The sequence below is a fragment of the Rana temporaria genome, chromosome 7 (assembly GCF_905171775.1).
Source record: "Rana temporaria chromosome 7, aRanTem1.1, whole genome shotgun sequence".
Classification (NCBI taxonomy): Eukaryota; Metazoa; Chordata; class Amphibia; order Anura; family Ranidae; genus Rana; species Rana temporaria.
In genome coordinates this window covers 196,543,053-196,567,022 of record NC_053495.1, presented here as the reverse complement: position 1 = coordinate 196,567,022, position 23,970 = coordinate 196,543,053, and the positions used below count along the sequence as shown (strand labels likewise).

The 23,970-nt window shown below is 45.9% G+C and overlaps 1 protein-coding gene across 2 annotated transcripts in view; it reads left to right on the top strand.

Annotated features, from left to right (window-relative positions):
• The window catches only part of LEPR (leptin receptor), a 126,650-nt gene that overhangs the window by 49,385 nt on the left and 53,295 nt on the right, over nt 1–23,970 (top strand). For both annotated transcript variants that reach the window (XM_040360759.1, XM_040360760.1), the window contains exons 3-7: nt 2,886–3,206; nt 5,730–5,853; nt 11,017–11,195; nt 19,269–19,414; nt 22,105–22,243. In XM_040360759.1, the coding sequence (XP_040216693.1) occupies nt 2,886–3,206; nt 5,730–5,853; nt 11,017–11,195; nt 19,269–19,414; nt 22,105–22,243 (909 nt within the window). The remainder of the gene's footprint in view (nt 1–2,885; nt 3,207–5,729; nt 5,854–11,016; nt 11,196–19,268; nt 19,415–22,104; nt 22,244–23,970) is intronic.

Genomic DNA, 23,970 nt, shown 5'->3' with positions numbered 1-23,970 from the left:
CCAGGCGTCTATTGGTTGGAAGAGTGAGAGAGCACGTCTCCCGGGTCCAGCACGCAAAGCGATAGGACGGCGGGGGCGGCTCTGCAGGAGTAGAGCGAGGGGAGGCTCCGCCTACTTGGCGACGCGCGCTCGTCCTATGGAGGGGAGAGAAGGGAGAGATTGACCAAGATGGCGCGCCGCATAGGAGAAGGAAGAGGGAGGGAGGGGTGCGTAGATCGCTGACAGATCTCTGACAATAGCAGCGGTCCCAGCGGAACGGAGGTAAGGAGAAATATAGAGGCACAGAAAGTGCTAAGGATAAAAGGTGGAAAATACAGTAAACTTAAAGGTAAAAAGAGCTTGGGAAAAAAGCTTTGGTATCAAGAAGATATGGGATTTCTTCAAAATTGCACCACAATAGACATAGAAATATATAATATATATAATAATAATATATATATAGTATCAATATCTAATAATCTTGGTATACTTATCTTATGCTCCGCCGTGAGCAGAAAGAAAGAGGAAGATTCTAGTGAGAGCAGTCCATTTATAGAGACTAGAATGGGAGTGGTTTAGGCCATGGGACTGCTGGGAGGTGTGGTTCTACCAGTTTTTTCTTTTATTACATTCGTTAAAGGTTTTACACTTCTGCTGTGAGCATTAATAAAGAAGGATTAATGCATAAGATATGAGCCTCCTGTCTGATGTATAATTACTGATCATGTGCAGATATTGAAGAGAAAGAGGAAAAAACTCAAAAGAAAATAGACGCCGTGGATCTATAGGTGTGATACCATACAGCCACCGGGCCTTAATACACATTATAAATTCTTTATGTTTTAAAAAAAAAAAAATCTTTTTGATCAGTGAGAAATTCTATCCTATACTTTCTATTTAATATCAGTTATATACTTATCAGTGATTTTGCGTTTGTATTTTCTAATGTTTCCAAACATTGAATTTATTATGATATTATCACAATATGACATAATACTGGAACATCAGACGCACAAATTGAATTATTTATTGTCTTTACTGTTTAATATATTTCCTAAAAAAAAAAATGAATCCTGCTGTACATTGTCATGATGTGACATCTATCTATCTATCTATCTATCTATCTATCTATCTATCTATCTATCTATCTATCTATCTATCTATCTATCTATCTATCTATCTAATCTATGGATCCCTACCTATCTGTCTATCTATTCCTATCTATCTAGCTATCTATATCTATCTATCTTTCTATCTACTCCTACCTATCTATCTATTCTTACCTATCTTATCTTGGCTATCTATCTCATTTATCTTGTCTGCCCATCCTTATCTATCTTTCTTCTCTATCTTATCGATCAAATCTGTCTTATCTGATCATATCTTATCTGTCTAATCCAGTGGCGGCTGGTGGTATATTTTTTTACATTGACAGGTCCCCGTTCTGTCAGGGAAGTAGAGAGAGAGATCTGCTGTTCCTAGTGATCAGGAACAGCGATCTTTCTCCTCATCCAGTCAGTCCCCTCCCCCCACAATTCGAAACACCTCCCTAGGGAACACTTAACCCCTTGATCACCCCCTAGTGTTAAACCCTTCCCTGCCAGTGACATTTACACATTAATCAGTGGCTATTTTTAGCTCTGATCGCTATATAAATATCAATGGTCCCAAAAAGTGTCAAAAGTGTCCGATCTGCAATGCCGCAGTCCCATTAAAAATCGCTGATCACCGCCATTACTAGTAAAGAATTTTTTTAAATAAAAATGCCATAAATGTATCCCCTATTTTGAAGACGCTATAACTTTTGCTCAAACCAATCAATATACACTTATTGGGATGTTGTTTTGCCAAAAATATGTAGAAGAATACATAGTGGCCTAAACTGATGAAGAAAGTTTTTTTTTTTTTAAACTTGTTTGGGGGATATTAATTATAGCAAAAAGTAAAAAATATAGGCCCGGATTCACAAAGCACTTACGCCGACGTATCTCAAGATACGCCGACGTAAGTACAAATGTGCGCCGTCGTATCTATGCGCCGACCCACATACTAAGATACGCCTAAAAATAGGCTTCCTACGACCAACGTAACTTGCCTATGCCGTCGTATCGTGGGCGCATATTTACGCTGGGCGCATTTGCCGCTCCCATTGATTTTCTATGCACATATGCAAATGAGGGAGATACGCCGATTCATGAACGTACTTGCGCCCCGGCGCATAATATACGCGGTTTGCGTAAGTCGTACGTCCGGCGTAAAGTTATTCCCCATATATGAGGCGCAACCCATGCAAAGGTATGGACCGGGGAACACGGCCGTCGTATTTTACGTCGTTTACGTAGTACGTGAATAGGGCTGGGCGTAGGTTTTGTTCACGTCGTAGGCAGTGATTCGTCGTATCTTAGGGAGTAGTTCCGACGTGATTGTGAGCATGTGCACTGGGATACGTCCACGGGATGGCGCATATGCCGTTCGTTTTAAGTACTTGGATGGCACTCATCATTTGCATGGGGTCACGCCTCATTAGCATGGCTCACGCCCACTTCCACCTACGGCGGCTTACGCCGAGGGAACCCAGCGCAGTTTGGGAGGCAAGTGCTTTATGAATTTGGTGCTTGCCTTTCTGCGCAACGTCGGCGTAGCGTATATTGGATACGCTACGCCGGCATAAATATGCGCCAATGTATGTGAATCCGGGCCATAGTGTTTTTTCCAAATTGTCGGTCTTCCTGTGTTAAGGTGACAACGCTGCTACTCTGCAGATATAGTACAGTGATTGTTGTCACCCTATCACAGGAAATGTGCTACTGGCGGGTGAGAATAAAAGGAAAAAAAAGACTCAAAATGAAAAGCAGCCACCTTTTTGTTCCTATCCATCTTGCTAGTGTTCTGTGCTTCTTTTGCAGAAAGTCTCCTAATAGCAGCGATGGCGTCACCTGAGATGTACAAGATTCTCCCATCCAGCATCTTTCTGTCTTTGTTCACCGATAAACCCCCAGGCACCCCTACCAATGGAAGGCCAGCACAGGATCTCAGCACTCTTCTAGAGGGAAGTGACATCCTGAGCTCCAGGAAATTCCAATGCATCAGTCGGGACAAGAAAATTTCAGCTCATGACACAGTGTGTCTGTGGACGGCCAGCGATCAATATGCATCAATTGATGATGAATACAGGGAATTGAAGACACAAATGCTGTCCGCCTTCCCTTCTGACGTACATCTAGGAGGTGTGTTGTAGTAGCATCTTCTATTCACTTGTTCGCTAACTGTGTAACCAAGACATGTCTAAGCCAATTGAGTAAGTCCATAAAGCCACAGCAACCAATCAGAATTCATCTTTCAGCTAATCACAGTGGTCACATGATTGGAAGACAGTCCCCCCCCCCCATCCCCTTTGTAAAGATTCACTTGAAGCGGTGGCCGGCGCGCTCGCGACCCCACAGCTGGGCCTAAAAGAGACACGTACGGGTACATGATTGTGCCCAGCCGTGCCATTCTACCGACGTATATCGGAAGGGGTAAATTGACTACTATGAAACGGCCAGTCCACCCAAATCTGGCATTTCAGGGCCAGATTCATGTACATTTGCGGCGGTGTAACGTATAGCATTTACGTTACACCGCCGCAAGTTTTACGGACAAGTGCTTGACTCACAAAGCACTTGCCTGTAAAGTTGCGGCGGCGTAGCGTAAATCCCTCCGGCGCAAGCCCGCCTAATTCAAATGGGGGCGTGGATCATTTCAATTAGGCGCGTTCCCGTGCCGAATCGACTGCGCATGCTCCGTTTTGAAATTTCCCGCCGTGCTTTGCGCGAAATGACGTCGCACCGACGTGATTTTTTGAACGTCGACGTGAGTTACGTCCTTTCCTATTCACAGACGACTTACGCAAAAAAATTAAATTTAAAATTTGACGCGGGAACGACGGCCATACTTTAACATGGCAAGTCTAAAGATAGGCCAAGAAATAGCAGCTTTACCTATACGCCGGTAAAAGCCGACTAGCGACGACGTAAGAGAATGCGACGGCCGCGCGTACCTTCGTGAATCGCCGTGAACAGCTAATTAGCATACCCGACGCGGAAAACGACGCGAACTCCACCCAGCGGGCGCCGAAGTATTACACCTACGATCCGAAGGCGTACGAAGCCGTACGCCTGTCGGATCGAAGCCAAAAGCCGTTGTATCTTGGTTTGAGGATTCAAACTAAAGATACGACGCGGCAAATTTGAAAATACGCCGGAGTATCAGTAGATACTCCGGCGTATTTCTTCTGTGAATCTGGCCCTCAGTGTTTGGTAGATACTGGAGAGTTAGAGCACATGACTGACACTTCTGTCAATTGGGCATTCTATCGGTGAGATCCATTGGTAGGTTTGCACACCGAGAGGAGCTCCCACCGTCACCAATGATATTGTACGTAATTTACAATTTGGAGAATGTAACAGGGAGGAGCTGGAACACATAAAGATGTGTGAAAACATCTATAACTCCCAAATAAACAGGAACAATGGGCCAGATTCACGTAGGGCAGCGGCGGCGTAACGTATCGTAGATACGTTACACAGCCGCAATTTTTCATCGCAAGTGCCTGATTCACCAAGCACTTGCGATGAAAACCTACGCCGGCGCAAGGCGGGCCAATTTAAATGAGCGTGTACCATTTAAATTGGGCGCGCTCCCGCGCCGGACGTACCGCGCATGCTCCGTTTCCGAACTCCCACCGTGCATTGCGCGCCGTGACGTCATTTTTCCGAACGGCGACGCGCGTAGCGTAATTCCGTATTCCCGGACGGCTTACGCAAACAACGTTATATTTAAAATTTCGACGCGGGAACGACGGCCATACTTTATACAGCAATACGATTGCTGTGTAAAGTTAAGGCACCAAAAAAAACTACTAACTTTGCAACGGGAAACTAGACTAGCGGCGACGTAGCGAACACGAAAAAACGTCGGGAATCGCCGTAACTCCTAATTTGCATACCCGACGCTGATTTACGACGCAAACTCCCCCCAGCGGCGGCCGCGGTATTGCATCTTAAGATACGACAGTGTAAAACAATTACACCTGTCGGATCTTAGGGATATCTATGCGTAACTGATTCTATGAATCAGCCGCATAGATAGAAACAGAGATACGACGGCGTATCTCCACTGTGAATCTGGCCCAATGTTGGTAATTCTACTAGAGAGATCTCATTGTTGGAGTATCCTAGACATCTAATGCCGCGTACACACGATCGGAATTTCTCATGGAAAAAGTCAGACTGCCTTTTTCCATGGGAAATTCCGACCGTGTGTATGCCCCATCGGAGAAATTCCATCGGAAATTCCGATGAATTCCATGGGAGTTTAAATATAGAACATGTTCTATTTTACTCCGATGGAGTTCCGTCGGAATTCCAATGTGCTTTTGGCTGGGCAAAAGCACGATCGTGTGTACGCGGCATAAGAAGCCAGGGGCCAATTAAGACCACCAGGCTCTACCCCGTAAGCAAAATGTTGGTTTCTTAGTGGACTGGCCTTTAAAGTTACTCCATCTATGTACAAATTAAAAGGCCTACATACAAATAAAAGAAGAAAAATTGTTATTCTACAATACTGTGGACACGAAAACCATGGACACAAATACCAGCCAATTAAATTGCTTGTGTCAAGCAATAGAAGTCAAATGTTAATTGGTTGTTTTGGGAAGTGCAATAATTTTCCTCCAATTTGTAGTATATGATGTATTTTCTCTTTCTAAGATCACTCGTGGAACTTGCTTCTCTGGAGGAGGGAGAACGGCAGCCATATAACCTGCAAGATACAATATATGACGGAGGAGGGAGATATGAATGAGGGGCTGAAGCTTAACCTCTACTATGCACAGTAAGGAACCTTCACAAATATACTGGAATTTTTTTTCTTCTGCAGGATCTGATGGATAACAACTACTGCCTACTGTAATCTGCAAAGCAGGCTTTCTAAAGAACTTCCAACTGTCCATCATTTGGAGGGACTGTCCCTCTTTTTGAACCAAGTCCCTCTTTCTTTCTTAATTTGTCTTCTTTTTGGACTGGGGCGCAAACAAGCTGAAAAAGAAAAACCACATCAATTGCAGCCACTGTGCCCATCAAACACAGCTACTGTGCCATCAAACGCAATTACTGTGCCATCAATTGCCGCCACTGTGCCCATCAAGCGCTGTCACTGTGCCCATCAAGCGCAGCCACTTTTTCCATCAAGCGTAGCCACTGTGCCCATCAAACGTAGCCACTGTGCCCATGAATTGCTGCCAGTGTGCCCATGAATTGCCACTACTGTTCCCATGAATTGCTGCCAGTGTGCCCATGAATTGCTGACACTGAGCCCATGAATTGCTGCCAGTGTGCCGATCAATTGCTTCTACTGTGCCCCATCAAATGCTGCCAGTGTGTCCATCTATTGCCACTACTGTGCCCCATCAAATGCTGCCAGTGTGCCAATTAATTGCCGCTACTGTGCCCCATCAAATGCTGCCCGGCACTTACCTGTCTCGCAGCAGCTCAGCGGCGGTGTCCTGTACGTCCTCCATGTCTTCTTCCGTCCTCTCTCAGGTGTCCAATCACAGCGCCTGACGTTTCAGCCAATCAGGTGACAGGTAACAGACCCGAGCACCTGAGAGGCTGTTCAGTGTTAGCAAAGCGAATTCCTTCGCTTTGCTAACACAACGCTGAGTGAACAGTGAATTGAGTTTGCTGCATTCACACAAAATACATTTAAATGCAGTTTCATTGGACAGCTATGTGGATTTTTTTTTAATAAATACAGCCCTTGGTGTAACACGATTGCAGTTAATTGGCTGAACCACGCGGTAGCAGAGAACCACATTTAGTCACGCACGATAAATAAAATCAGCTAACGGGCTTCAATGCTCATGATTGCAAACGCCAATCAATTGTGATCAATTCCACAACAAACCCTAAAGAAGTTAAAACATGCCTCCAAATATAAATAAATATAGGTAGATTCAGTAAGAGTTAGGCCGACTTATCAGTAGATAAGTCGACCTAACTCAGAATCTACGCCGACCTATGTTTAAGCGTATGCTCAAACAGAGATACGCTTAAACATATCTAAGATACGACGGCTTGCGCTGTCCTATCTTAGGTTGCAATATTTTGGATGGCCACTAGGTGGCGCTTCCATTGCGGCCGGCGTAGAATATGTAAATTAGTTTATACGCCGATTCACGAACATACTCCCGGCTGCCGCAGTCGATTTACGCCGTTTCCGTAGCGCATTACAGGCCTAAAGTTATTCCATCTATTAGGTGGAATAACAATGTTAAAGTATGGCCGCCGTCCCCGCCGCGAGATTCGAATTTTTTACGTCGTTTGCGTAAGTCGTCCGCGAATCGGGATTTACGTCGTTTACGTCCACGTCGAAATCAATAGGCCCGTACGGCGTACGTAACCGCAATGCACACTGGGAAATGTAGTCGCCCGGCGCATGCGCAGTGAAAAAAAACGTCAAAAACGTGAGGTCAAGCCTCATTACCATCAAACACGCCCCCCTCCAAGTCATTTGAATTTGGCGCCCTTACGCCCGCCCGCTTTAGGCTACGCCGCCGTATATTAGCAGGCAAGTACATTGAGAATCATTACTAGCCTAGCTAATTTACGGCGGCGTAGCCTAAACAGGCTAAGCTACGCTGCCGCAAAGTTAAGCCCATCTCTTTGAATCTACCTAATTGTGTTTGTTCTCATTGTTCTAGGTAAGGTCAGAAGGTGAAAGCAGCATCCGATTGGTTGCTTTGAACAAGTAGCCCCCCCCCCCCCCATTCCTGAATCTTTTTGAATCCCTGTTTGTGTTTTAGTTGAACTTCTTTTTTTGTATGGAATTTATCCGTAGAATTGTTTCAATATGTCGGTGGCTCGAACACAAAACCCGAGAGGTGAGCCAAAAGGAACAGCATGTCCCTTTGCAGGGGATTGAGAAAGATTCAAAGCACTCCATTGTCCGTATGACGTGCTGCTGGGCCGTAAACTATTTATATTTAATATGCCAAGATCCCAGCAAATGTGCTTTTCTGGGAAAATGAAGTCGGTGTTGTCTTGCAAAGTCCTGTACCATATGTGAAGCAGAGCAAAGACTTCCCTCCCCGACTTCCCTCCCAGAGAAATGAAGATTGCTGTCTATTAATGTAGCAATTATGATGTACAAGCTCTTCAAGCACTCGAGAACGCTCTCTGACGGGCGGTCATCTCATTACAAAGGCGCAGCTAAAAGTGAACTTTACCGTAAAAAAAGATAATTGGTCTCTTCTATTGCATTAAAAGGAAGCTGTGCGCTAGCGATGATCAACTGCTCAAAAGGTCCATGAACCTGAAAGTGCCTAGACCAACCTTTCTCAATCGTTTTACCCCAAAGGAACCCCTACAATGATTTTCAGGCCTCAGAGAACCCCTGTGGAAACCAAATCATTGGGTGTCAGTGGGAAGAATGCCCCCTTACATTGGTGGCCAGTGGGAAGATTGCCCCCTTACATTGGTGGCCAGTGGGAAGATTGCCCCCTTACATTGGTAGCCAGTGGGAAGATTGCCCCCTTACATTGGTGGCCAGTGGTAAGAATGCCCCTTTACATTGGTGGCCAGTGGGAAGCTTTCCCCCTTATATTGCTACCCATTGGGAAGATTGTCCCCTTACAGTGGTGGTAAGAATGCCACCCTTACAGATAGATCATTGGAGTCATGCAGTTGGCTCTGCCATGTGGCATGGTCACCAAGACCATGCAGGCACCATCAAATAGGAGATAAATCAATCACAGCTCTAAGAACCCCTAGAAATCTCTAAGGAGCTGTCACGATCAGGCGTCGGGCTTGAAGACCAGTAGCAATAGCAGTTGCAGGACAGGTATACAGGCAGTCACTTCTGGCAGATGACACAGGCTCACCTGAGGTGCGGAGTCTAAGTACTAGCTGGTGTTCACCAGAGCTCCTGATGGTGGAGATAGATTTAGCTGCGAGCTAGTACCAGGTCGCAGTCCTCAGGTCTGCCCCACCAGGGTGTGAGCAAGCCGGGGTACAGTAGCAGATAAGCAGACAAGGATAAAAAAGCAGCATGGTCAGTAAACAAGCCAAGGGATCAATCACAAGTGGCTGCAGGTTGGGATCAAGCAGAAGAGTAGTCAAAGAACAGGCCGAGGGTCAAACACGGGTGGTTGCAGATTGGGATCAGGCAGTTGAGTAGTCCAGGAACAGGTGGTTGCAGGTACAAATGGCAGCAGGAAAAACGACAGCAAGGCACTGGCAGGAAAGGCAAAATAACCTGGCAAAGAGGAAGTGCTAAGACAAGGCTTTTAGAGGAAGTTCATGGGAGGAGCAAGGGGTACATGGTTCAGCTCCAATCAAGACACCAAGCAGAGTAGTCTAATGGATCATATAGGTTTATCCAGCAAATCACGCAAGGAACTGTCCAGCATCCCAGATAGCTCAGTGGAAAGAGTCAATGCCAGATACAAGAGGTCCCAGGTTCAAGCCCAGGTCCTGACAGGAGCCCTGATTCAGAATGGCTGGCCAGGACAAGCACGCTTTTATAAAATGCACATCAATAAAGCAGAACTTCACGCTAAAAGGGAAATTCCCTTTTAGCGTGAAGTTCCCCTTTAAAACCTTCTTCCCCACTCCTCTCCCACTTTCAACGTTTCTTTTTTACCCATATTTTTAGCAGGTACCTGCTCCCAATTCTGTTCCAATCCCTACAATTGGAATGGAAGTTCTACCCCCCGTATCCGCAACCTTCTGGGCAGTGGCGGTTCGTCCATAGAGGGCGCTGGAGCGCCGCCCCCTCTGGCTCTCACCGCCACTGAGTCTAATAACATAGATCCATGCATTGCACGAATCTATGTTATTATCGCCGCTGCCGCTGTTCTATTCAGATGGTCGGCGCTCATGTCCGGCCATCTGAATAACGGCAGCTGGTTGGCTGTACGGAAGTGCCTATCAGAGCCAACGGCCCTCGTGTCCCGGAAGCTTATACAAGGAACGCACTAGGGATGCGCTCCTTGGATAAGACTGACAGGCGTCTCAGCCAATCAGGTTGGCCGATTCTGGCTACCGGTAACCTGATTGGCTGAGACGCCTGTCAGTCATCGAGGGCGGTAGAAGACATCGAGGGACGTGGATGGCTGACTCCAGTAAAGGTAAGTGCCGGGCGGGGGGGGGAAAGGGGCACTTTACAGGGCACAGCGGCGACGAAGGGCACAGGTCAATGACATCAATGGGCACAGTGGCGACAATAGGCACAGTGGGGACAATTAAAGGACACAGCGGCGACAATTAAAGGGCACAGCGGTGACAATTAAAGGGCACAGCGGTGACAATTAAAGGGCACAGCGGTGACAATTGTAGGGCACAGTGGTGACAATTGATGGCACAGTGGCTGTGTTTAATGGCATGGCACAGTGGCTGCGTTTGATGGCATGGCACAGTGGTGACAATTGATGGCACAGTGGCTGCGTTTGATGGCATGGCACAGTGGCTGCGTTTAATGGCATGGCACAGTGGTGCGAATTGATGGCACAGTGGCTGTGTTTGATGGCATGGCACAGTGGTGACAATTGATGGCACAGTGGCTGCATTTGATGGGCACAGTGAGGCTGCAATTTTTTTTTTTCGTTTGCGCCCCCCAAAAAATTTTGAGCACCAGCCGCCACTGCTTCTGGGACAATTCCATATTCCATATAATCTTTATCATTCCAAAGAAGAATAAAAAAGACTCAAGCCCCGTTGCAATGTAGCATCACCCAGCTTTTGTTAAGTTTCATGTGATACATAGTAACCTGTATAGGACACATGTTCCTGTACGAGTCCCTGCTGTTTCAGTGACAGCGCTCACAGCAGGGGCAGAATTTATTAAGCTCTCACAGCTGGTAATGGGGTTGTTCTCCACTCCATATCCGCCATTAACTGTAAATTACAGCTGAACTTTTCTCCTAATCGCACATCATTTTGATGGATTGTGCTCTGTACATATAGAATGTTCACACTTTCTGCTTTTACCATCATTCAGGAAAAACACGGATGGAGAGAGAAAAGCTGCTGATTGCCGATGCCTGGGATATAAATCATGTCAGTGTGTCATAGAGCCTGGAAAAGACAATGATGATTCCTATATCCTGTGGATGGAGATTGTCACTTCTGTCAATGCTGTGCTCTCCCCGCCGATGTCCATGGAAGCTTCCGCTATTAGTAAGTGACATTTTTATTGGCTACATCATATATTCATCAATGGTATTACAGAAGAGATCTGTATTTAGAGAATGCAGTAAAACCTTGGACTGTGAGCATAATTCGTTCCGGAAATATGCTTGTAATCCAAAGCACTTGTATATCAAAGCAAATTTCCCCAAAAGAAATAATGGAAACGCAAATGATTCGTTCCACAGCCATTTATTCATAAGTCCTTCAGTTTATAGTCCATATAAAAAGATTATAGCAATGTGATAGGTTGTGTAACCATAAAATGTCCATCCACAAATGGAAGCCTCCACAAGGGGATTAGAAGCAAGGAGCTCCAGAGTATAAAAGAGAAGAGAGGAGCCTCTAAGTGTAGCAATATGGTTACATTTAATGAAGGTACAACATTTAGCAACTCACATGGTTGATGATTAGAAGAGGCACATATAAATAAACAGGCACCTGGGGTAAAGCTATCTGCAATGGTGACCGGGAAGACTCCCCTGCAGTAGAGCGTTCTGAAAGCGAGGCTAGGGGCGTACCTAGAGCATTTTGCACCCAGGGCGGATCCAATATCTGGCACCCCCCCACACGTTAAAATGTAAAAACACCCCACTCTGCCCCCTGCATCCTTCAATATCTCTTTGTTACTACTGTGTACCCCTCTCCACAACTGCACCTCTGTACCCCTTTACATCACACAGCACCCTTCACCCCTTTACATTACACAGCACCTCTGCACCCCTTTACATCACACAGCCCTCTGGACCCCTTTACATTACACAGCACCCTGCACCCCTTTACATTACACAGCACCCTGCACCCCTTTACATTACACAGCACCTCTGTACCCCTTTACATTACACAGAACTCTGCACCCCTTTACATCACACAGCCCTCTGGACCCCTTTACATCACACAGCCCCCTGCACCTCTTTACAATACACATAACTCTGCACCCCTTTACATTACACAGAACTCTGCACCCCTTTACATTACACAGCCCCCTAGACCCCTTTACATTACACAGCCCCCTGCACCCCTTTACATCACACAGCCCTCTGGACCCCTTTACATTACACAGCACCCTGCACCCCTTTACATCACACAGCCCTCTGGACCCCTTTACATTACACAGCACCCTGCACCACTTTACATCACACAGCCCTCTGGACCCCTTTACATTACACAGCACCCTGCACCACTTTACATCACACAGCCCTCTGGACCCCTTTACATTACACAGCATCCTGCACCACTTTACATCACACAGCCCTCTGGACCCCTTTACATTACACAGCACCCTGCACCACTTTACATCACACAGCCCTCTGGACCTCTTTACATTACACAGCCCCCTGCACCCCTTTACATTACACAGCCCTCTGGACCCCTTTACACTACATAGCCCCCTGCACCCTTTCACATTACACAGCACCCTGCACCCCTTTACATCACACAGCCCTCTGGACCCCTTTACATTACACAGCCCCCTGCACCCCTTTACATCACACAGCCCTCTGGACCCCTTTACATTACACAGCACCCTGCACCCTTTTACATCACACAGCCCTCTGGACCCCTTTACATTACACAGCATCCTGCACCCTTTTACATTACACAGCCCCCTGCACCCCTTTACATTACACAGCCCCCTGCACCCCTTTACATTACACAGTCCCCTGCACCTCTTTACATTACACAGCCCTCTGGACCCCTTTACATTACACAGCACCCTGCACCCCTTTACATTACACAGCCCCCTGCACCCCTTTACATCACACAGCCCTCTGGACCCCTTTACATTACACAGCCCTCTGGACCCCTTTACATCACACAGCACCTCTAATAAACTAATATCATTAGAAAGATAATGTAACCAAATGGAAATAATTATGTAGATAAAAACATATAAAACTTAAAAAAAAAAGACTGGATGATATTCTATAAACTATTTATCTAAAGCTATTATAAAAAATACTGTATTTATTGGCGTATAACACTCACTTTTTTACCCTGAAAATAGAGGGAAAACTGTGCCTGCGTGTTATACGCAGGGGGCTGTGGAAAGTTTTTTTCCTGATACTTCCCTTTTTAAAGTTAGGGTGCGTGTTATACGCGTGTGCGTGTTATACGCCGATAAATACGGTAATAAAACTGTTATGTAAAATAATAAAATAACAAAAGTGCAGTATAACCTGATTTAAAACCAGGCTGCTGATTTGCCATCTTGCATAAAACCTTATAGCGGAGGTCCGCCCAAAAAAAAAAAAAAATGTAAAAGCCAGCAGCTACACATACTGCAGCTGCTGGCTTTTAATAATAGGACACTTACCTGTCCTGGAGTCCAGCGATGTCCGCACCACTGCCACCGCCGCCAATGCTGCCGCCGCCATTGCGGGTAAGGGAACCCAGCAGTGTAGCCTTACGGCTTCACGCCGGGAACCCTACTGCGCATGCGCAAGGCCCCGCTCCTCTATCCTACTGGCCTGGAGACAGAGGGAGGAGGAGGGAGCCTCGCGGTGACGTCATGAGCCGCAGCACGGACTCCCGAAAGTGGGAACAGGATACCTGTGAAAGACAGGCATCCTTTCCCACTCCCCCCGAAAGGTGCCAATTGTAGCACCGGAGGGGGAGAGGAGACAAATGAGCGGAAGTTCCACTTTTGGGTGGAACTCCACTTTAAAGCTGAACTCAAGTAAACTGGCAGAAACACATGCATGCATGAGACCAAGCAAAACTGCCTCTTAGGCCGAGTACTCACGAGCAGACATGTCCGATGAAACCGGTCCATCGGACATGTCTGCCCGGGGACTTCTGTTCGATGGCTGTACACACCATCGAACAGAACTCCGGCGACGTGGGCGGGCCTGCCTTTTAAATGCTTCCACGCATGCGTCGAAGTCATTCGACGCATGCGAGGGATGGCGGGCGGCCGGACATGTACGGTAGGTCTGTACAGACGACCGTACATGTCGGGGGGACAGGTTTCCAGCGGACTGTTTTAAAGCAAGTCCAGGAAACAGTTGTCCGCTGGAAACCTGTCCGATCCGCCCAAAAATGGTCCGCTCGGGCCTACACACGGCCAAACATGCCTTAGGGTGCAAGTCCCAGGAGGCAGTTTTCAGGATCTTGCGCATGCACAGAAATTCTGCAAGGGTTCCTGGAGTGACTTACAGCATATCTGAACATGCACAGGGTCTGGGTATGTCATTCTTGCTAGGCAAGTATTAAGGACACTGTAAAATAATATATATATATATATATATATATATATATATATATATATATATATATATATATCACCAAAAGTATTGGGACGCCTGCCTTTACACGCATATGAAATTGAATGGCATCCCAGTCTTCGTCTGTAGGGTTTAATATTGAGTTGACCCACCCTTTACAGATATAACAGCTTCAACTCTTCTGGGAAGACTGTCCACAAGGCTTAGGAGTAAGATTGACTCACAGTCTCCGCTCTAATTCATCCCAAAAGTGTTCAATCGGGTTGAGGTCAGGACTCTGTGCTGGCCAGTCAAGTTCCTCCACCCCAAACTCACTCATGCGTTTCTTTATGGACCTTGCTTTGTGCACTGCTCCAAATCATTTGGTGGAGGGGGGATTATGGTGGGGGGTTGTTTTTCAGGCTTGGCCCCTTACTTCCAGTGAAGGGAACTCTTAAGGCGTCAGCATACCAAGACATTTTGGACAATTTCATGCTCCCAACTTTGTGGGAACAATTTGGGGACGGCCCCTTCCTCTTCCAACATGACTGCGCACCAGAGCACAAAGCAAGGTCCATAAAGACATGGATGAGCGAGTTTGGGGTGGAGGAACATGACTGGCCTGTACGGAGTCCTGACCTCAACCCGATAGAACACCTTTGGGATGAATTAGAGCGGAGACTGCGAGCCAGGCCTTCTCACCCAACATCAGTGCCTGACCTCACAAATGCGCTTCTGGAAGAATGGTCAAACATTCCCATAGACACACTCCTAAACCTTGTGGACGGCCTTCCCAGAAGAGTTGAAGAGGGCGGAGCCAACTCAACATTGAACCTTACGGACTAAGATTGGGATGTCATTAAAGTTCATGTGCGTGTTAAGGCAGGTGTCACAATACTTTTGGTAATATAGTATGTGTGTGTTTAAATATATATATATATATATATATATATATATATATATATATATATATATATTGCAATTGTGTATTGGGGAAGGTGAGACAAGGCAGGAGAGAGGGCCAGAGGACTATAACATAAGGGAAAAAGGTCCGCTTTAAGGATGTTTATGCATGTGCATGCAGAACTGCTCATACCATGCATTTGTGTGTCCTGGGGGAGGCTGGGCTTAAAGCGGAGGTTCACCCTAAATCCAAAGTATTGCCTAATCGGTCTATCTGAGTGTGTATTAAAACAGATCGCTATCCGTACTTTTCAATATCGTATCAATACCTTAGATCTGGAGTCTGTTGCAGGGACTTCCTGGTTTTCACTCCCGCGGGAGTGGGCGTGTCGATTTAGCAATGTCTCCTGGGAGCCCTGCGTCATGCTTCCCAAGAGATGATTCACAAGACAAAACGAGGAAATATCGCGTGATTTTACTCGTCACGCCGGCCGTTGTGATGGCAACCATGCGGCGCCGTCAACACTGCCCATGCCGAATTATTTGCTTGTGGGCTTCACAGTGCTCACAAGCAAGATGGAACCCTACAGGACGAAATTTTTATAAATTATTCTTTACAAGGGAATGTGCATGCGGATGGCTATAAAAATAAGAGACGTGAGTAGAATGATAACTGTATTAAAAGCGGTAGATGCACAGATAAAAAAAAAACAAAAAACGTTTTACCGTGGAACCCCCGCTTTAATATTAACTGCTCAAAATACAGTAAAACCCTTATTAAAAAAAATATATATATATGGTTAAAGAAATATATGCATCATTCTAAAAAAAACAAAAACAGAGGGATCTTTGAGCTGCTGTCCAGTAGAATTGTTAGATTTAATTGTGATTAGGCATTTTTATGTTTGTAGCCAGGGCCGCCATCAGGGGGGTACAGGCAGTATACCTGTAAGGGGCCCCAGATGGCAACCCCCCTTTTTTTATTTATTTTTTCTAAATGAAAATATATATTTTTTTTCTTTTTATTTTATATATATATATATATATATATATATATATATATATATATATATATATATATAATATTTTTTTTTATTAAAGGGCTCAGAGGGCCCTGGATGGCAACCCCCCTTTTCTTCTTTTTTTTTTTATAAATGTTTATTTATTTTTTTGTATATATTTATTTTTTATTAAAGGGCCCAGAGGTCCCCAGATGGCAACCCCTCTTTTTAAAAATAAATATATATTTTTTTATATATGTTTTTTCTTTCTTTTTTTCTTTCTACTAAAGGGCCCAGAGGTCCCCAGGGCCCCGGATGGCTACCCCCTTTTTTTTATATATATTTTTCTTTATTTCTTCTTTTTTTGTGTAAAGGGCCCCCCTTGCTTCTCAATTCGCGGTTCTCTGCTCCAGGGGGCCCATGCCTGAAGCTGTGTAAGGGGCCCCATAATTCCTGATGGCGGCCCTGTTTGTAGCATATGCTTTTTTATCATATTTTATGATTCTCCCACATACCATAGAGGAACATAATGGGTTTAGGTGAGTGGGAACAAAGCTTTCGGCAGTACATCAAGTTGTCATGACTTCTCCGCTCCCCTCGGTGTTGTTGAGATTGACTTTACTGAAATTGTTTTCCTCACCGTGTGATGGTTACAACCGGGGCATCAAGAGGCATTGATAAATATTGTCATTAGCATTAATTGCCTGATGTCTGCCGATCGTCCAGCCTCTCGGTCAGCCGCTCTTCTGGATCCAATAATGGATTTCATTTAATGAGTTATCACATGGAGGAATTTATCTATAACTCCTCAGCCCTGGAGACCAATAAAACAACCGTTCCATTTATCCCTATAATACACTGTAATCACACTTTTGGCATAAGGACCTCACGCCTACGTAAGACCATAAAGACCAAGAACGATTGTATTCATTAATGAGGGACTCCAGTCACCACTACTACAGTGATCACAACTGTCTTCTGGGTCCTATGCCAAGGAGCTGCCCTTCTGCATAATGAACATAGAGGGGTATTTGCTGGGCATTGGGGCCATTCAAAGAGCTCCTTGCATTTTCCTCAATGGATACAAGGGCCCGGATTCAGATAGCAGTTACGACGGCGTATCTCTGGATACGCCGTCGTAACTCTGAGTGTGCGGGGTCGTACCTATGCGACTGATTCATAGAATCAGTTACGCATAGATTTCCCTAAGATCCGACAGGTGTAAGTGTCTTACACCGTCGTATCTTAGGCTGCATATTTACGCTGGCCGCTAGGTGGCACTTCCATATATTTACACAAGGAATATGCTAATTAGGTAGATACACCGATTCAGAAACGTACGTCCGCCCGGCGCATTTTTTTTATGTCGTTTACGTTCGGCTTTTTCCGGCGTAAAGTTACCCCTGCTATATGAGGGGTATCCTATGTTAAGTATGGCCGTCGGGCCAGCATTGAATTTTCCGTCGATTACGTCGTTTGCGTAAGTCGTTCGCGAATAGGGCTGTACGTAAGTTACGTTCACGTCTAAAGCATTGATGATTTGCGGCGTAATTTCGAGGATGCGCACTGGGATTCTTTCACGAAAGGCACATGCGCCGTTCGTAAAAAACGTCAAATACATGGGGTCACAATTAATTTATTATTATTATTATTATTATACAGGATTTATATAGCGCCAACAGTTTACGCAGCGCTTTACAAACACGCCCACATCATCCACATTTGAATTAGGCGGGCTTACGCCGTACCACATACGTTACGCCGCCGTAACTTAGGGCGCAAGTTCTTTCTGAATACGGAACTTGCACCCTAATTTACGGCGGCGTAACTTATCTGAGATAGGTTACGCCCGCCGATAGATACACTATTGTATCTGAATCCGGGCCTATTTATCCAATTTTGTCTATAATTTAGGATGTGCCACTCTTTTACCATATTAGCATCCACAGTATCACCCTGTGGGGATGCCCCTTTTTTCATTCTTCTCTACAGAGAGACCACTGCTTACAGAGAACAAGGGTCTTACTTTGCAGCATGCTGGCAAGGGAAAGTATTTTCTACTTAGGCTGTGGCTGCTTTTTAGATAGAAAGAACAATGAACACCATGGCCCAGATTCACAAAGCACTTGCGCTGACGTATAACAAGTTACACCGACGTAAGTGCAAATGTGCGCCGTCGTATCTGTGCGCCAGACCCACAAACAGACATGCGCCTAAAACCAGGCTACACCCCGCCGACGTAGCTTGCTCACGCCGGCGTAGGGTGAGCGCACATTTAGGCTGGGCGCATGGTGCCGCTCCCATTGATTAGCCATTCAAACATGCAAATGAGGGAAATACGGCGATTCATGAACGTGCGTGTGCCCGGCGCATACTACGCGAGATACGCGTAAATTGTACGTCCGGCGTAAAGTTATTCCCCATAAAGGAGGTGCAACCCGGCAACATACATGCACAGGTCTGCACCAGGCAACACAAGCCGGCGTATTGTGCGTTGGACATGTGTCTGGCTGGGCGTACGTTATGTTCACGGCGTACGCAGTGATCCGGCGTAGCTTAGGCAGTTGTGCCGGCGTGGTTGTGAGGCTTGCGGTCTACGTCACGGCGCATGCGCAGTTCGTGATACGTACCTGTCTGGCGCTCGGCCCATCATTTGCATGGGGTCACGCCTCATTTGCATGGGTTCACGCCCACTTCCACCTATGCTGACGTGCGCCTTCGAAACCCACGCCACACTGGCGCAGCGTTGGGAGCACTGGCTTGCTGAATGCTATGCTTGCCTCTCTCCGCTGCGTTGGCGTAGCGTACAGTGTTTGCGCTACAGCGGCGTAATGTGCGCCCTGCTCTCTGTGAATCTGGGCCCTTCTGTTTTGATGCACCTGGAGTGTATCCTAAAAGTTCATTTGGGCATTGGGTATTTTTGAAATGCCTTTTTAAACCATTCTTCTCACCCCCAGTAAAACCAGACCCACCGAGCGACCTGACTTTCAAAATCACAGATCAGGGAAAATTAAAAGTGATGTGGTCTCCCCCGAAATCCTCGGCTCACAGGCTGCAGTACCAAGCGAAACAATATATCAACGCAAGCGATAACGGTTCACAGGTAAGAATAGCGTTTTACGCTCCAGCGAGATTTCATTAAAATGTTATTATACATTATAATTGAGAATGTGGCGATGTCATTAAACTTTGTGACTAATCAGTGGGCTCATTACTGTCACATTGCTGGAGCTGCGATAAAACAGGGGTCGAATAGGGCATCGCATGCGTTTCACAGTGTCTTAATTATAAAGAAACTTTGTAAATGTAAATCTTGTAACAACAGATACTTTTTAATTAAAGGAAATAATCATTATATGATATGTACCCGAGGACCTATGGATCCAGAGAGGAGGAGGGGGCATTTATGTAGCCTGGTGAAGTGAACAATCTTCTGGTGGGGTAGATTCAGATAGAATTTACACCGACGTATCCATAGTTACGCCACGTAAATTCAAATCTGCGCCGGCGTATCTACTTTCTGTATTCAGAAAGCTAGATACGCCGACATTAGCCTAAGATACGACTGGCATAAGTCTCTTACGCCGTCGTATCTTAGGGTGCATTCTCACGCTGGCCGCTAGGTGGCGCTACCGTAGTTTTCAGCGTAGAGTATGCAAATTACCTACTTACGCCGATTCACAAACGTACGTGCGCCCGGCGGTAGTTTTTTACGTCATTTGCGTAAGTCGTTTTCGTGGTAACGTTGCTCCTGCTATTAGGAGGTGCAGCCAATGTTAAGTATGGATGTCGTTCCCGCGTCGAAATTTGAAAATTTTACGTTGTTTGCGTAAGTCGTCCGTGAATGATGTCCAATGATGTCCTTGCGACGTCATTTAGCGCAATGCACGTCGGGAAATTTTAGGGACGGCGCATGCGCAGTACGTTCGGCGCGGTAACGCGCCCCACGCCCCCTAGCCGGATCATTTGAATTAGGCGGGCTTGCGCCGGGGGATTTACGCTACGCCGCCGCAACTTTACAGGCAAGTGCTTTGTGAATCAAGCACTTGCCCGTAAAACTTGCGGCGGCGTAACGTAAATGTCATACGTTACGCCGCCGCAGATTTGCCCGATTCTACGTGAATCTGGGCCAGTATCTGTATTAGAGGGCTCCAATCTAACTGAAAAGCAGAATAATGTTTTAAAGCTGAACTCCAGCCTTCCCTTTAAAAATGTTAAGCTTCATCTCTAAATGCTCTAAATCAGAAACTCTGTTACCTTCCTGTCTGCGTGGCAGTGAATGCCACACATTTCCTAAATGACAGAATTGTTACAGCAGATACTGTATGTACTTTTCTGAATCTTTGATACGAGGGCCTTAAAGGGGTTGTAAAGGTAAAAAAAATCCTAAATATCCTAAAGGGGTTGTAAAGGTACAATTTTATTTTTTTTCCCTAAATAGCTTCCTTTACCTTAGTGCAGTCCTCCTTCACTTACCTCATCCTTCCATTTTGCTTTTAAATGTCCTTATTTCTTCTGAGAAATCCTCACTTCCTGTTCTTCTGTCTGTAACTCCACACAGTAATGCGAGGCTTTCCCCCTGGTGTGGAGTGTCGTGCTCGCCCCCTCCCTTGAGGTGGGAGGGGGCAAGCAGGAGAGTCAGGACGCCCACTAACACACAGCTCCTTTCTCTATCTGCAACGTAGAGAGCGTCCTGACTCTCCTGCTCGCTCCCCCCTAAACAAACTTCAGTAGGCTTTTAGCACTCCCCACAGCTTTTTGAAGGCCTGCTTACAGCTTGTTTAAATTGTCAGTCAGCACTGCCATTAGGATGTGTGTTTAACACTCCTAAACCAGAAATGCAGTTTTCTAAAATACTTTAACAAAGCTGCTTGAAGCTTGCTAAAAAGCTTAGAAACAAAAGCTCACAGGATCTTAAAGTATACAGGGGTAGATTCAGAGAGCATCTACGCCGGCGTATCCATAGATACGCCACGTAATTGCTAAGTTGCTCCGGCGTATCTACTTTCTGTATTCAGAAAGCTAGATACGCCGACTTTAGCCTAAGAAACGACTGGCATAAGTCTCTTACGCCGTCGTATCTTAGGGTGCATTCTGACACTGGCCGCTAGGTGGCGCTCCCATAGTTTTCAGCGTAGAGTACGCAAATTGCCTACTTACGCCGATTCACAAACGTACGTCGTTTGCGTTAAGGCTTTTCCGCCGTAACTTTGTTCCTGCTATTAGGAGGCGTAGCCAATGTTAAGTATGGATGTCGTTCCCGCTTCGAAATTTGAATTTTTTACGTCGTTTGCGTAAGTCGTTCGCGAATAGGGCTAGGGCGTAAATTACGTTCACGTCGAAACCAATACGTCGTTGCGCCGTACTTGGAAGCAATGCACACTGGGATATGTACACGGACGGCGCATTCGCCGTTCGTAAATCATGTCAATCACGTCAGGTCATCACATATTAACATAAAACACGCCCCCCCCCTCCCCATTTGAATTAAGCGCGCTTACGCCGGCCCCATTTACGCTACGCCGCCGCGACTTACGGAGCAAGTGCTTTGTGAATACAGCACTTGCTCCTGTAAGTTGCGGAGGCGTAGCGTAAATACACTACGCTGCGCCGCTGTAACTTTAGGCGGAGATACCTGAATCTACCCCACAATGATTTTAAATGATGACTGCTGATTGGTTGCTCTGGGCTACTGCACTTTGCACATTTCCGTTGCACTTTGCATGTATTGAATCTGCTTTTTAGTGTTTAAATTTGATTTTGGTGAAAAACAAACTATATTTTCCTTAACAGACCAAGCTAGTCACAGAGGAAACCTTCATCATCCTCGATGTGGCAGAGTCATGCTCACCGCTGGTGTTTGAAGTGCGTTGCCGGAGAAGTCACGGAATCTGGAGTGACTGGAGTCTTCCTATGGTCTTTAATACACAAGGTTTGTAATGCAAATTAATATCTGGGGTTCATGAATAAATACAGACAGTTCCACCAGCAACCGAGAACAGGGGGGGGGGAGGGGTACATAGAAAATTAGGCCCGGATTCACATACATCAGCGCATATTTATGCCGCCGTAGCGTATCTCTTTTACGCTACGCCTGCGCAGCGCACAGAGGCAAGCACTGGATTCACAAAGCACTCGCTCCCACTCGCTGTTAAAGATACGCTGGGTTTCCTCGGCGTAAGCCGGCGTAGGTGGAAGTGGGCGTGAGCCATGCTAATGATGCGTGACCCCATGCAAATGATGGGCCAAGCACCATAGAAGTACTTAAAATGAACGGCGCATGCGCCGTCCCGTGGCCGCATCCCAGTGCGCATGCTCAGAATCACGTTGAATACAACTGCCTAAGATACGTCGAATCACCGCCTACGACGTGAACGTAGCCTACGCCTAGTCATATTCACGTACAACGTAAACATTAAAAGATACGACAGCTTGTGTTCCCTGGTCCATACCTTTGCATGAGTTGCGCCTCCTATATGGGGAATAACTTTCCGCCGGACATACGACTTACGCAATATATATTGCGCCGGGCGCAACTATGTTCGTGAATCGGCGTATCTCCCTCATTTTCATATGTGCATAGAAAATCAATGGGAGCGGCAAATGCGCCCAGCGTAAATATGCGCCCACGATACGACGGCGTAGGAAAGTTACGTCGGTCGGATGAAGCCTATTTTCAGGCGTATCTCAGTTTATGGGCACGGCGCATAGATACGACGGCGCATACTTACACTTACACGGCGTATCTGGAGATACGTCGGCGTAAGTGCTTTGTGAATCCAGGTCTAAATCTTTATTTCTTTCTGCAGGAAAGAATTTGAGATCATTTGTAGATATACCTTGGCAGATAAGGGGGAACAAAATGGTTTTCCCTTACAGTCAACCTGGGTGAGCAAATTATTGGGTATTTGAACAACCATGAATATTGGCCAACTGATCCACTCTAATGCCTCCCAGAAGCCCTGATGAAGGGGATATACTAAACCCCCGAAACTTGTCCAGAAGAGATTGGTTGTGAGGGATGAGTGGTACAGATTTTGCCTGGAGATGAGCTTTAAGCTTCTCATAGATGATAATTAAGTAAAGGTGATTCAGCGCTGGAAAATCAATAAAATTAAACTAAATTGCAAGCCAGCACTGTAGATATAACTCAAAATATCTCAAAGTGAATATGTAAAAAGGTAGTGCAGCGCAAATAATAATACAATACATACGATAATAAATCAATAAATAAATTTGGTAAAATCCATAAAGTGCAAAGTGATAAAAGTGCTCCAAAAAATCAATAGTGATCAAAAGTGCAAAAAATCTTCAACGGATCCGTGACCCACAGGAAAGGGTTAACCTCCACCAAGAGAAAAGGGTGGCCTCTCACCTCAACAATTCGACCTGTGGCTAGGTCAAAAGGCAAGAAGCAAAATCTCCAAAGATTGATAATCAACTTCACATGGGTTCAATTTCCAAAGAATCCACCAGATGGCACCAGCGGGCAATAAGCAAGGCAACACTCTCCCATACAGCAATAACATGGACCGAAAAAGGAGTAAGAAGGACAATTCTAAGTGCTAACTGCTTAAAACGTTTTAATGAAATTTAAAAGCATAAGATAAAACACTCACATGGTCCTGCACTCATAAACCGAGTGCAGGAATGACAGCA